At 40.9% G+C, this 13,375-nt stretch overlaps 3 protein-coding genes across 35 annotated transcripts in view; 2 read left to right on the top strand and 1 right to left on the bottom strand.

The window, feature by feature from the left end:
- Positions 1-292: 292 nt before the first annotated feature.
- LOC105684618 (pancreatic triacylglycerol lipase-like) lies at positions 293-2,837 on the top strand. The gene is made up of 5 exons (XM_048650768.1): positions 293-1,459; positions 1,581-1,723; positions 1,810-1,986; positions 2,047-2,322; positions 2,408-2,837. The coding sequence occupies exons 1-5, from the start codon at positions 1,218-1,220 to the stop codon at positions 2,644-2,646; spliced, it is 1,077 nt and encodes a 358-aa protein (XP_048506725.1). The 5' UTR covers positions 293-1,217; the 3' UTR covers positions 2,647-2,837.
- Positions 2,838-3,039: 202 nt separating this feature from the next.
- On the bottom strand, positions 3,040-5,070 carry LOC105684619 (5'-AMP-activated protein kinase subunit beta-1). The gene is made up of 5 exons (XM_012398100.3): positions 4,687-5,070; positions 4,240-4,446; positions 3,848-4,123; positions 3,540-3,770; positions 3,040-3,453 (listed from the first exon to the last, which is right to left on the bottom strand). Exons 2-5 carry the CDS (start codon positions 4,429-4,431, stop codon positions 3,307-3,309), a joined length of 846 nt encoding a protein of 281 aa, XP_012253523.1. The 5' UTR covers positions 4,432-4,446; positions 4,687-5,070; the 3' UTR covers positions 3,040-3,306.
- Positions 5,071-5,258: 188 nt separating this feature from the next.
- The window catches only part of LOC105684601 (Down syndrome cell adhesion molecule-like protein Dscam2), a 61,937-nt gene continuing 53,820 nt past the window's right edge, over positions 5,259-13,375 (top strand). For 20 of the 33 annotated variants that reach the window (XM_048650751.1, XM_048650749.1, XM_048650750.1 and 17 more), the window contains exons 1-2: positions 5,262-5,609; positions 7,600-7,708. In XM_048650751.1, coding sequence (XP_048506708.1) covers positions 7,633-7,708 — 76 coding nt within the window. In that variant the 5' untranslated portion in view covers positions 5,262-5,609; positions 7,600-7,632. Of the gene's footprint in view, positions 5,610-7,599; positions 7,709-13,375 lie in introns of all 33 variants that reach the window. The other 13 variants (XM_048650742.1, XM_048650759.1, XM_048650752.1 and 10 more) reach the window with 2 other exon arrangements.

The raw sequence follows: 13,375 nt of genomic DNA on the forward strand, positions 1-13,375 counted from the left end.
AAGAAACTCACTCGACTTCAATCGATCTATTAACTGACAGAGAGCGAAGCACGAGCCTTTATAATGCACCGTTAATACGTAGATATGATTGTAACAAATGTCAATGACCTCACTGATAATACGAAAATTTAATTTGACCCTTGATCCAAAGTCTTGCATCACTCAGATTAAATCCGTAGTTACACAAACTACTTCAGTTTACTCAGATCATCTGTTTTACTTGCACCGGGTGTTCGACTAAAGAATTATCATGAAGACTGTTTTAGAACAAAGATAGAAAACTTTAAAAAAATTATCAGGTGATTAAAAAGACAATTGTCTCTGCATTTTGGTCCACGTGTTTGAATTTTGACCGGTTGTTCTTTTTTTATTTTTTTTTTCAATTCGAATAACTCACGGATCAAGTTATGTTGAACTTTCATGTTTCGATCATTTTTTTACCATGTATTCTTCATTGCTAACACAATTTCATTTCAATCTTTGTTCTCGGACTTCCTAATTATAAGAAATATAGCTTATCGCCGTAATTATTCTATAAATATTTCTCGACAATGTTTCATCAATTGCAGTTTATACGTCAGTTCAACGGTGGTACTTCAGTTCTACGTCGTCTAATTTTCTATCGGATTGTTCGATTTTGGGGAAAAGTTGCGCATTTGGTGAGTCTGGGGGTCCGCTGCGACCTCAGGGCATAACAAGGTGTTTCCCCTCTTCAAGAAAAACTTTGAGCTACCCGACGGTTTATCGTCCAGCGCATTGTTTCAATTATAAATTTTAATAATCACTACGGTACAGACTACTGAAATTATGCTGCAACTGATATGCGAACATCAGGTTTGACCGTATAGGTGTATGATGAGGTGCGTATAATCTTCACCGGCGAGAATAAATTATTGTTGAAGAATTACTCGGCAACTACTTAGCAGTATTTCCGCATTTATGATAAGCACTTTAGATAGAATACTGAATAAGTAGGCCACATTAAAGGTATAGGCTTGCCTTTTTGATAATGCGAGAATTTATAGAGACGCATACTTCCTCGAAGCACGCGTTCGAGCCTTTAAATACTCCTCGTCTCATTTTAAGCAGTTCACTAATTTACTAGGCCCTATAGTGCCGCAATCTTCTTACCACCTATATCTCTTCGAATTGGAGAGAAAAGAAAAGCCAGCTAGTTCTGTCATATCGCTTCGATCAAACAAACCGATCACAACATAATGGCAATAACAGAAATTTTCATATCATCAATCATTCTAGTACTCGTCGTCCCAGGACGCACAGAGTACTCGAGGAGTGCAGTCAGTCGCCAATTGCGCGAAAAATACAGTGGCTATGGGGAAGACTGGATCTTCATGCCGGATGGAAATGGTCAACCACAGGTCGCTGTTCTGAAAGGACATACAACGGATAGTAGGTCCTTTTTCGAAGAGGATGACGTTACATTTATACTGTATATTCGGTAATTATTGCACATCACGATTGGTTTTTTTGATACTTCAAGGTATGGCCAATTCTGAATCTTTCATCAGACCATTTACACATCCAACTTCATAAAATTGACATCGATTCATCATTCACAGAAATGGGCCAATAAATGGCACGGTGCTTCCCATTAATGATACTGAAACTTTGAAAGAATCTGGTTTCTCTGCTTCACGGAAGACAAAGTGCATCGTTCACGGTTGGAAATCCAGCGCACAAGCGTTTTGTGATATGAAGGATGGTACGTTCTCGTTCGAGAGCCACTCTGATTGAAAATAAGAACAAGTACATCGTGTAGACATTCAATAGATCCGTTTGAATTTACAGCTTTTTTGCAACACGGTGACTACAACGTTATCCTGATAGACTGGGGGCCCTTAGCTGCCAGCACGTTTTACTTAGGACCTATGTCGAATACTGGCAGAGTTGGAGAACACGCGGGAAATTTCATAGATTTCCTAGCTCGCGAGGCTGGATTAAATACGAAAGACGTTCATTTCATCGGTTAGTTTTATTTGGGGAGCACAGATTTATTGAGTAATTAGCTCTTCGTTCAAATTTCAGGACATTCGTTGGGAGCACATGTAGCCGGAAATGCCGGGCATCACACGACCATGGGACCTATAGGCCGTTGCACGGGATTAGACCCGGCGATGCCGGGCGTTCATATATTCTCTTCCGAAGAAACCAGATTGGATGCATCTGATGCGATATTTGTTGACATCATTCATTCTTGTGGAGGAGTTTTGGGTTACTTTCAGCCCTTAGGACACGCAGATTTCTACCCTAATGGAGGAACGGCCGTGCAACCTGGATGCTGTTGTGTTCTTGAATTTCTAGGTGAGAATACAAACGGGAGGACGAACATTTCTCATTACCGATCGGTCTGCTCCTATAGTAAAATACACTTGTTTCCAAATTTCAGAGAGTTGCAGCCATGGTAGATCACACGTCTACTTTACCGAAAGCATAAGTACAAAGTTTGGATTTCCGGCAACGAAATGTTCAGACTGGGACCATTACACGGGTAAAAATTGTTCGGAGCCAGAAATGGCCTATATGGGTGCCCATACGGATCCTTCTGCAAAAGGTTCTTACTTTTTACACACTAGAGGCGAAAAGCCCCATGCCTACGGTGTGGACCTCTATCAAAATCAAGTTTAGTTTTTAAGGTCGTAAATTATTTGAAAAGCACAACTCATTCTAGTCTCGATGGGGTATAACCGCACATTAGTACAATTGGTTTTTCCAGTACTCGAAATATGAACTATTTGTCAGGTAATGCGTTTTACTGTCGTTCAATATCGAAAAAAAAATAAATAAATAAATAAATGAATGAATAAATCACAAAAAAATAATTCAGTTGATGGTTAAATGTCAATAAGGATTCAGATCAAAGTAACGACAATCCGTTGTTATGTAAATTAATTTTCTTATTTTCTTTTATCAATAGTCAATACATTTCCCACAATATTCCTACGTCACTGTACAATAAAATAATGCACCATTTTTCTCATTTTTCATACTTCAATAATTCAGAAATCTTACATGGTATAGATGGTACTAACAATTTTAATCTTTTTTTTTTTAATAAATAATAGTCAAGATACTTAAAAATATACGTAAGATATAATACATTACATGCTAGAAAGAGGGGTTATTTACTTCAAATGAACGTCATTAGACATCACTAATGTCCTGCGTTTCAGATTTCCCATACTTGAGCATCAACACGTTGTGTCGTATGCTGGAAACTAAAAGAATCTTCAACGAAACTATTATAGTAACCTTTTTTACAGAGGAATGAGACAGAAACAGAAGACATTATATAGGCTTGTAGAGTAGAGTAGTAACGTATTTTTTGCGATAACGATGCGTCGCAGAAAGTACCATTACACTGTCTTTGATACTTAAGGCGTAGAGATGATTCAACATCACGTGATTTGGCTCAGGTAGCAGTGTTGGTTCGCACTGAAAACCCAAAGTCGGAACATGAAATAGCCATTAGGAGAATCCTATTTTATTGGTACGATAATCTATGAAAATCTTATACTCACAGACATCGGTGTATCTTTATTCAGAATAACTTGCAAAAGATGTGGTGGCAAGACCGGTGGACCTGGTACTTTCTCCCAAGGCTTGTTTGGTGGAATAACTTGACTGTATTCGGTTTGCGCACTGCTGATTATTCCCTCACTGTCTTTAGCCAGTGCTTGGAATACTTCAAAATCAGACTGCTTGACCGAGACTAAATTATTCTTCGAACCCATACCATTGTCCACTATTTTCTGTAATTTTGCATTTTAGAGACCGTTATGCAGAGATGAGAACACCAGATATAATGTTGTGCAGTATTTTGTCTTACCAGTCCAGGGTCATGCCTCCATTCTCCATCAACATAGAATTTGTATTGGTGTTCTCCTTCAGGTAAATCAATTATAGTAACAAAATCTCCGTGGCTCTTCACCATTGGTAATGTCTTCCATTCCGTGAATGTTCCGCTGATATATACCTGCTTGCCACCACCTTCCCATTTGAACACAGTTGGTAATACTTTGCTATCGGAGACCTTGGTGCCTTCCGATACTGTATTAGATCGAGGTCTTTGACTGGCAAAACCTTCTCCGTCTACATGTCCAGCCTGTTGACCATAATTATAAGTTTATCCTCTGAACTTGATATATGGAAGGGAAATGTGTTTGCTCAAGATTTTCAGGGAAGCGTAAGATTCATGAAAGGGAATGAAGTTTGGTAGACCTTAGTAAAGTAAGGCTCCTCTTCATCATGAGACGATTGAAAGACTAGTTTCTGACTAGGTTTTTTGTCAAAAATAAATGCCTGATCGTCTTTTCCAGGTGAAGGCGGAGGATGATCTTTGCTGTGTCTGTGACCTTCGCGAACAACGCCACTTCCATGATGCCCACTAGAATGGCTGCCTGCGTTGCCCATTATTGTGCTATGACGCTTAATATATAAATTTATTCATTAATTCATATTGTTATTCTGATTTCAGCTTAACTGATATAACTTGCTACCTAGGTTAATTGAGTTTCTAGTGAATGTTGCTTTCCAACACTTTTGGAACATGGAAAATTTATGCTACTATTTAATCGCAGACTGTGTTAACGTGCTTCAAGTTTGTCACATTTGTTTACGAAAATAATCTATCTACGTTCTAACTCGTAACAAAATGCACTTGCATACCTGAGAGAGATTAGCGTCCTGGCTAAGAAGATTTCATGGAACCTTATAATCTTTTGCAATACGTAATACACTATAGCGGCGAAATAATAAAAATAAAAAACAATATTTTCGATTGACTCAAGGATATCAGCTGTTGCGTGACGAATACGATCATTCAGCCCCCTCAGGACTGACTAAAGATGGATGTCACATTGACGGAGAAATCAGGGAAATAAAAAAGAGGAAATTATTTCAGGAGCATGGTATACGCATAAAAACGATTGCCCTCATCTCTATTCTTCACTGAATAAAAGATATTGAACTTTCTTCACTTTACATACTTATTGCATGTCAAATTCTACAGACGATTTAATTTTCTGAGCAAATTCTTTAGCAATGGCGTAACAGCGAAAGGTGCAAGCTCGGTGTTACTTCGTAATGGCGTTGTACCAATCTTCAGTCAACGGTAATGGGCGTTGCAGCGCTGATTGGTGGTGAAAAAATGAGGCAAGCAGTTTCTTTATTAGCTGTCATTGTTTCATTGACATTCACAAATGAATTCGTCTTTCTGTATTTGCAGCTGTTGTTGCATCTGAAACAACGCGAGACAGTGACATCAATGAAAAATGAAAGAGTACGTCTTAAATTGAATAAACGATTCAAACATTTGAATCCCATCGAGTATGGCGGGTGCCTGAAACAAGGTTCATAGCGATGACGTTATGCGCACGTATCCGATTTTTCAAACCTGCGCATTGCCCCATTGAGTCCAGGGGGCAACCATCGCTGAAAATCTGAAAATGACTATTACTCGCCGCTGAGCTAGCGGACAGTTCGCTTCGTGCGTGAGATTAGTGACGTTTGTCTATTGTGTCTCAAGTGTCATTTCCAGGTGCATTTCAAACCCCGGTCGTGATCCAATTCGCTAATCTTTTAGTAAAAAGGTGCGTTGGTGATCGAGAACATTTAAATTTCTGTGATCTCTTCGTGTTCAGAATAATTGTGTCATGTTCTATATCATGGTTTTTAAATGTTGTCAAGAAATGTTTGCGAGGAATACTTATGAGGATTTTTGATTTCGCATGTTTGTCGCTCCTTTTTGTCGTTCGAATATTTGAAATGCTACTGCATTTTACCGGCCAGAATCATACACGCGCTTCCTGCTGCGGAGGACCTATCCTTTCGGCCGCAACTCTGTAGAAATGGCGGAAAATTAATCTAGGTTTGAATCCCGAAATTCAAATTATTGTCCTGATAATTCAGCGCATTTTTCAGTCAATATTTTCGAATGAATATGAAATTAATTGTTTCGCCAAGCAATAGGCAACATCTGCTGGAATTTTAGCAGCACTGGTTTCTTATAGCTTCCCGTTGATAGCCGGGTTGAAACGATGAAAAATTTGAAATAAATCGCGTTTTACCTGATGCAAAATCAATCCACACTACCTACTCACATTGATATTTCATCGGATAAACAAACTATGGCAGCTGCACGCCGTGTGGAGTGAAATTTTCTGACGATGCATGGAATCTGCATATCGATATTCCTCAAGGAATAATAATTGCAAGCGTTGTTCTACAGTTGGCCGTTCGAAATGCCGGCGTACGTTAAAGTGGGCAGGATATGATTCATAAATTTTAGTATCGAATAAAGACGAGAGAAGAGACGAGAAGAGCCAAGGAACCGGGGCGAGGCGAGGTAAGGCAAGGCGTCGGTCTTCTTGGATCGAGCCATCGAGGGCGGAACGCCTCGGCAAGGGGTGCGTTCGGCGCACCACCACGCGATCAATAAACCCTGCGGAAAGCAGCAGCAGCAGCAGCAGCAGCTCCAACGCTGGCGTCCGTATTTCCTAGTTGATTGTAATCAACCGCACACGTGTATTGTAACGTGTTGGTACGTGTACCACGGTAGAGCAAAATGAAAAATAGGATTCCACAACGTTGCGTCGAGGCGAGGGCGGCTGGAGCTTTTTTGAATTACTTTCCTTTCTTTCCATTTCATTATCGCACGTAAATATTCATGCACGACAGTTTTAACACGAACATGTATACAAATCCTTCTCCGACAGAGACCACACTCTTCATCGTCTGAATCTGTGTACGATAATGATCATCTTTGCTCCCGTTTCTCGCAGCGGCACAGCAGCAGCAGCCTCTCGTCCGCTCACACGCCAATGCGACCATCACCCTCGCGTCGCATGTGTATATTCACATGCGATGCAGACGACGGCGTGCCATCCTGCTTGAATTTAAGTACTATGAGTCGGGTGTATTTGAGGATCCATTTTCATCCCGTCAGACGAAAAGATGGATGTTATCGAGTTAGCGAATGAAATTTTTATAAATCAAAAGTGAAAAAAGCAGACGGCGTATTTATTTTCTCGTTGGACCAGATGCCGATGAACCGGGTTATATATAGTATAGACGACTTTTCACTTTCAGCCATACGTAGAGACAAAGAGATTCGGGCGATCGAACATCCCAACTTTTCGGGGAACGCACTTTATATATATCTACCGTCGTCGCGACGATGAGTCGTATTTCTTGCGCCTTGCTGAAATGTCAAAAATTTTTAGCCACTGTAAAGGTTCACTCCAATTAACTTCTATTGAAGTTTCAACCGAGAAGTGGCACCGATTCGCTTACACCGAATGAATATTCCTCGCAATATTTTCACTCGTTAAGAATTCACGTCCACAGGGGTTTCCAAAAGCGGCGTCTCTCGCTTCATTATTTGCATTATTTGTAGAGCTACAGGTCAGAAGTGACGATGGAAACAATAATCGCAGAAAAAAAAAAAAAAAATTATACCACGCTTTGCAATTAATTACCTTTTTGGAACACTCTGCAGGCGTATAAATTCTGCAGTCATTCGAAACTACCTAATAATAGAATATTTTAGTAGTGCTTATAAGTGCATTTGTGTGCAATCAGGTGGTGTTGATCCTGTTCAACATTCTCTTCAGGATGTGGTGTGATCCACCGGGTGGGCACAGGGCGCCCTTAGCCTTGCTGATAACTGCGTTGCTGGCATTTACAAATGGTGAGCAATTAATTTTTCGCTATTACCTCCTCTAAAATTAATGACGATCATCTCGATCGTCTGAAACAGTAGCCAATTCGTTGTCTTCAAGGAACATTCGCAAAGATCGAGAAAATCACATGATTGCAGCCTCACCTTTTTGCGCCGGATAATTTTAATAATTTCAATATGTAACACCTATACGTGTATCCTGACGAATCTTTTTATATCGAGCTCTGCTCATTACTCGTTACGGTATAGCCACCCGATTCCTCACTCTCATCAATTATACTCAAGGTGAGGTGGTGGGTCAAGTCCGATGTGCCGCCCACGGGGAATGCCCGTTCGTTTGTTGATCCTTTTTTTTCGTCGACTGCGAGTAACCGCGGTATGCTAAGTACACGACAAAAGAAACCCAATCTGTACCCGATTTTAGGACAATTTGAATACCTGCACTCGTACCTGTACCATGCCCAAATAATTTCAGACCTCTTGCTGCAGTGCGGATATTTTTTCTCCGCAATCCAACTGCAGTTAATTAACGAATGTTTCGGAACTGTCGTTTGGCTGAAAACTTTATCACGATGCATAGGGTGGTTTTATCGATTCTACTGTTTCGTAAGATTGCTCGATAGTTCTTTATTAAATCAATTAAAGTTCATAGCATGCACTATTGAAGCCTGCCGTTTCACCTTGCGTCAAATATAAAGTGTAGAGTCGATTAAATTCTTCGAATAATTATTTAATTGTCACTGATTATCTAAAAAAGACATATACGTTGTACGCTTCGACAGGATGTTCTTATGCGGCTGACAATAATAACACCGAAGAATGTTCGAACGGTCGTTTCAACCGTCGTGAGGAACAAGAATATGACTTGTATGGTTAAAACTAAACTCACGAAAGAAGGATAAGAAGAAAACGACGGAAATATGGTGATACGTTATGCGATTATCATTTACAAAAGCCGTATTTTGGCAGCACTCGTGTCATATGTGTCGTACAATTTGTGACGCTTAAAATATTGTGCGTAGAAAAGAAGTCCTTCACGCTGCTGCAGCAGCGTAAGGTAGCCGGTACAATAAACTCTTTCATGAATGAAATATATAGATTACATGGTACGTAACCAACGGCCGTAAAAACAATTTCAAGTGTGTATATACCCATGTACTGTATAATATACCTATCCGTATGGTGGGTTTACGATGACTTCATGTGTGTTACATATTTTTAATGAACATATGCAGCTCCGTAACCTTGGCGCCTGATCTAAAAAAATTTGTTCAATCATCAATATTCAGTATGTTCTCTGTTGACAAAAAGTATTTACGAAACAGATCGTACATAATTTATGTAAATAGCATATTACATATTATACTTTGACGGTGTGATAACAAAATAAGTAGATTAAAAAATGGAAATGTCTTGTCGCAACGCGAATTAACGAATACAAATCACGAAATAAGAAACGACATTCTTCTTCGCGACAAAAAACAGTAGAAAAATCTTATCTCGCTGCAGTGTTGTGCACCGCGGAGGATCACATAATGTGCACACAACTTGTGAAACAGATATAATTGTGGTAATCGGTCTTCCGTGTTGCAATTAATGAAAACCATAAACGCCATTAAAAGTTGTGTGTAGTTTACCGCTCTCGCGGGGTCAAAAGTTGTTGAGCCCCGAAACAGCATCCGCGTTATCTAAATAGAGAGCATGACGTATATACGTTGCCTGTACAAATACTAGATCTGTCGTAGGGCACAACTTTTATCATTATACATCTCATCATCTCGTTACGCGCAACGCATGAATGCCAATCATGTTTGAACTGCGAACGACATTATTTCAACTTCATCATCATCGCCGAGATTTGAGCAATTGTCATTCGGGTCTTTAAACTGTAGACACAATTTTTTCTTTCCCGATCGGAAAAACTGGTTTCGATCGCCATCGCCGTGCATGTAACTGATTCCGAAAAGATTGGAGAGGGTAAAAGTTGCAGGGGGGTTGTAAATAGGCGTACGTGTATAGATGACTAACTCCATGACAACGACGACGAAACATTGATTCGTTAAGGGTGATGCGGCGATGACGTCATTATACGGCATGAACAAAAAATCAATTTCATTTTTCATTTCCGTGATGAACGTCCGAACGGCTGATAGAATATTTTCTTGCCACCTACACCGTGTTCAAATGATTTAAGAAAATCAATCGCAATAATTTCCCCTCGCGTTTGTCGTTGTAAAATTAAAAAAGAGATAAAATTGCGGGCCCGCAAAATGTATAAGGAAACGAGAAATGGACGGGACTAATTCAGTCTTTCTCGTTAGTGTATGGATTCACGGTGAAGCGCGAAGTACGGGCAAAACGTAAATGGTGTCCCCTTCGCAGAAGTTGGTTCAATTTAAAATCAGCTCTCCCCTATAGCCTGCGCGTTATTGTGGAACTTCGCGTCACATAGCAACGCAGCAGATCCCATCCGTGCACACCGTATACACATAAATAAGTATGTATAAGGTTGTGTTCTGGTCGTTATATACGTTCCCGGCCGCGGCAGGGCTAAAATCAATTTTAGTTCTCTCGGCGTGTTGTTTCAACGGCGAATTGCTCGTGTCGGAAGTAAGCTACGATTCATGCGACACATGTGCGACTACCGCACGATTTCGTCTTGCGGAGCGCGTGCTCGTCAAAGCTCCCGGAAGTTCCGGGGTTGCGACGACTGCCGACGCTCTCGCCTTCGTAAAATCATACCTACACGCGTCGCACACGATGTGGGTACAGCTTTTGTGCGAGTATTTTGTGCAGGCTCGCCGTCTCTACACGCATCTAACGCGGCCACCCGCTCCGTGCTTATAAATATAACTTAACGGGAAAACTATGGCAATTTTCTTACCTCCGACGTGGTTTTCTTTTGGTTTTCCATCCTTCGCGTTCAAACACTTGTCTGTGCGGCAGAAAATTTATTTCGGAGAATACGAGGCGTGTGATTTACTGGTAATCATGTGTATTAGATCAGGTTTTAAACGAACGAAAATACCGACGGTTCACCGATCTTCAGACCGAGAGATGTTTCTTTGCGCAACGATTTCAAGTGCCAAAGTCGAAAGTTTCGGTGATTTCTGAAACCGGTCTAACACGTCAGATACTGATAAAAAAAAGAAAAAAACAAATATTGGTTAAAATGCACAAAAGCACTCGTTCAATTCGACGAATCTTTGCTACATGTTCTGGAGGGGGACCGTTATGGAATCTTTAATAATATTCGAGGCTACAACAACAGCTATCGGGTAAAAAATTAGTTTTCATTCGCACGTTTGATCGCTACAGATGTACGCCTACGTAAGTTTCTCACAACGTTACGTTGTAGCTCGTACACGCGGTAGCTTCTATCCAGGATCGTGTCTATAGATGCCGATGCCGAGGTGAGGTCATACATTCTCTTGCCAGCTGACGTTGTACGCCGAACAGGCTACTCTGCAGTCTGCGGGTACGAGAGGAGTCGTCCAAGCGTTGCACGAGATCCCAGGACTCTAAAATACTTAGATATACGTATAGGTATACAGGCATATTCGGATACATTATGTCTGCCGACCCGCAGGCAATTCGCTCGGTAATATCGCGTCTATCCCTCAACTTCTTTGTTTCGAATTTTTTTTTTTATGTATTTTGTTATCGCCGGTTATACGCCGGAACTCAATTTACGAAGATACACTATATGGATCCCAATGATGATTCAATCGAACTAGTTAATTTAACGACGCGTCATAAAAATCCTACTATTATGTATATTTTATAACATCGCCGATATACGTGCAGCATAAAAAAAGTAGATAGGTATATAATTAGATACTCATATGTACCTATACCGTACATAGATCAGATTACAGAAGATTAGACGAGATCGGAGATATAATTATCTGTAGATAGCTGAGATTACCGCGAAGAAAACAATGCGACTGGATTTGATGAAACAGAAAGAGTGGGAATCTAATCCTACCGTTTGTCTTTGGGCTAGAAAAGTGCTTTAGCCGGTACTGGGGTTCAACCGGAAGTCAGGATTTACTAACCGGCTCAGTTTACGAGAAGATCTTTTCTCGTTTAATTATTGTAATTCTAACTCATCCGCATAACGCGATGACAAAACCTCGTCTGCTACGACTGCATGAGTAGAATGGATGTAGTCATTCTTTCGTTTCAAGGTAAAGGACGCGCATGACAGATGCCTCCTCCACATGACTCAATATACATAATGACTCGACTCCGTATCATTATTCATGAAATTAAAACTAGATTTACTCTCTCATGGTATTACCACTTGTAAAACCGACAGGCATTTCTAATGTCTGCACCGTATAGCACTTCGTGTATATCATGCCATATAGGAACGATGGAAAATTAATTTTCAAGTTGATGCTGATTGGTGATAAAAAAGAAAAAAAATAAAATAAAATGGTTAGAAGTCGCTCGACCAGTCCGAGCGATGAAAAAAAAAAGTACACGAAGATATTTTTGTTCCGTGAATTCCGGACCTCGGATGCAGTTGGAAGAATATATTCGGAATGCTCGGATTTATATACTACACTCCCACAACTATGGTACATTCGACGCTTCCTTTAAGCCTACAGGAAGACCTCCGCTGAGGATGGGGCGCCAGGGTTAGGTAGAAGGGAATGGGCTCCGAAGCAGCTGCACTACACTCCGCCAAAGGCGTAGGAAATACGTTTGTCCTATTGGAGCGAAGGAGCGAAGCAGGATCCTCTATGGTATACATATATTCGTACGTAGTACAACTGGGCAGTTCGGATCGTGAAGGAGAGTAAGCGAGAGGGAGAAAGAAAGATGGGGACGAAGGAGCGAGAAATCTCAAAGAAGAACGCACACCTGTCGTTTTTAAGAAAGGAGACGAGGTTCGAACCATCGACCAGGTGCTCCATCCCCAAGGGAAATGTTCGCTTACATATTTCAGTCTTTTTCTCATTCCTAAAAGCACCACGGTTTTTCGATACAGGTATACGATCTAATGTCTGCGATGCTCCCAACAAAATGGGCGATCGGTATATTCTGCGCGTTGAAAAATTGCCTTGCTTTTATTTGGTGTTTAATTTCTCCTCGCATCGGCACATAAGTAGATCAACGAATATATAATCGAAAGACGAATCAATACCGATCGTATAATTTTGAACGATGCCGTAGAAATATTACCGCAGCTAAACGAACGTAGCGAAGGTACGTTTAGCGTTTGACCCCGGTTCGTTCAACGTCACCTAGTGTTAATTCGATATCGATTTCTTACCACAGAAATACCGCGTTCCAATATTCAGTCGGCCGCCCTCGTCGCGGACTTCCGTGCTTAAAAATCAGCAAGAGCCGCATGATCCGAATTTCATCGATTTACGCTCGACGCGGCGCAACCGGTACGACGATTATTACCACAAATCAGACGTCGTTCCAGCCAACGACGACGACGATCGTATCGTATTCCTCGTCTCGAACCGACGATGTTGCTCATTTATTAAAGTCCCATGGAAAACGTCGCGTAACATATTCTCACGGCTTGACGGCGGCGTGTATTGGGCGAAACTTATTCTCGTCTCGTTTCATGTATTGGGTGTTCAGAGGCAACTTTTGTAACACGCCACGCGGCAAATAGCTGCGGGTGTGAATCTTCCTTCGCTTTTTCTTTGC

This window comes from Athalia rosae, chromosome 2, assembly GCF_917208135.1.
Source record: "Athalia rosae chromosome 2, iyAthRosa1.1, whole genome shotgun sequence".
In the NCBI taxonomy this organism is placed as follows: domain Eukaryota; kingdom Metazoa; phylum Arthropoda; class Insecta; order Hymenoptera; family Athaliidae; genus Athalia; species Athalia rosae.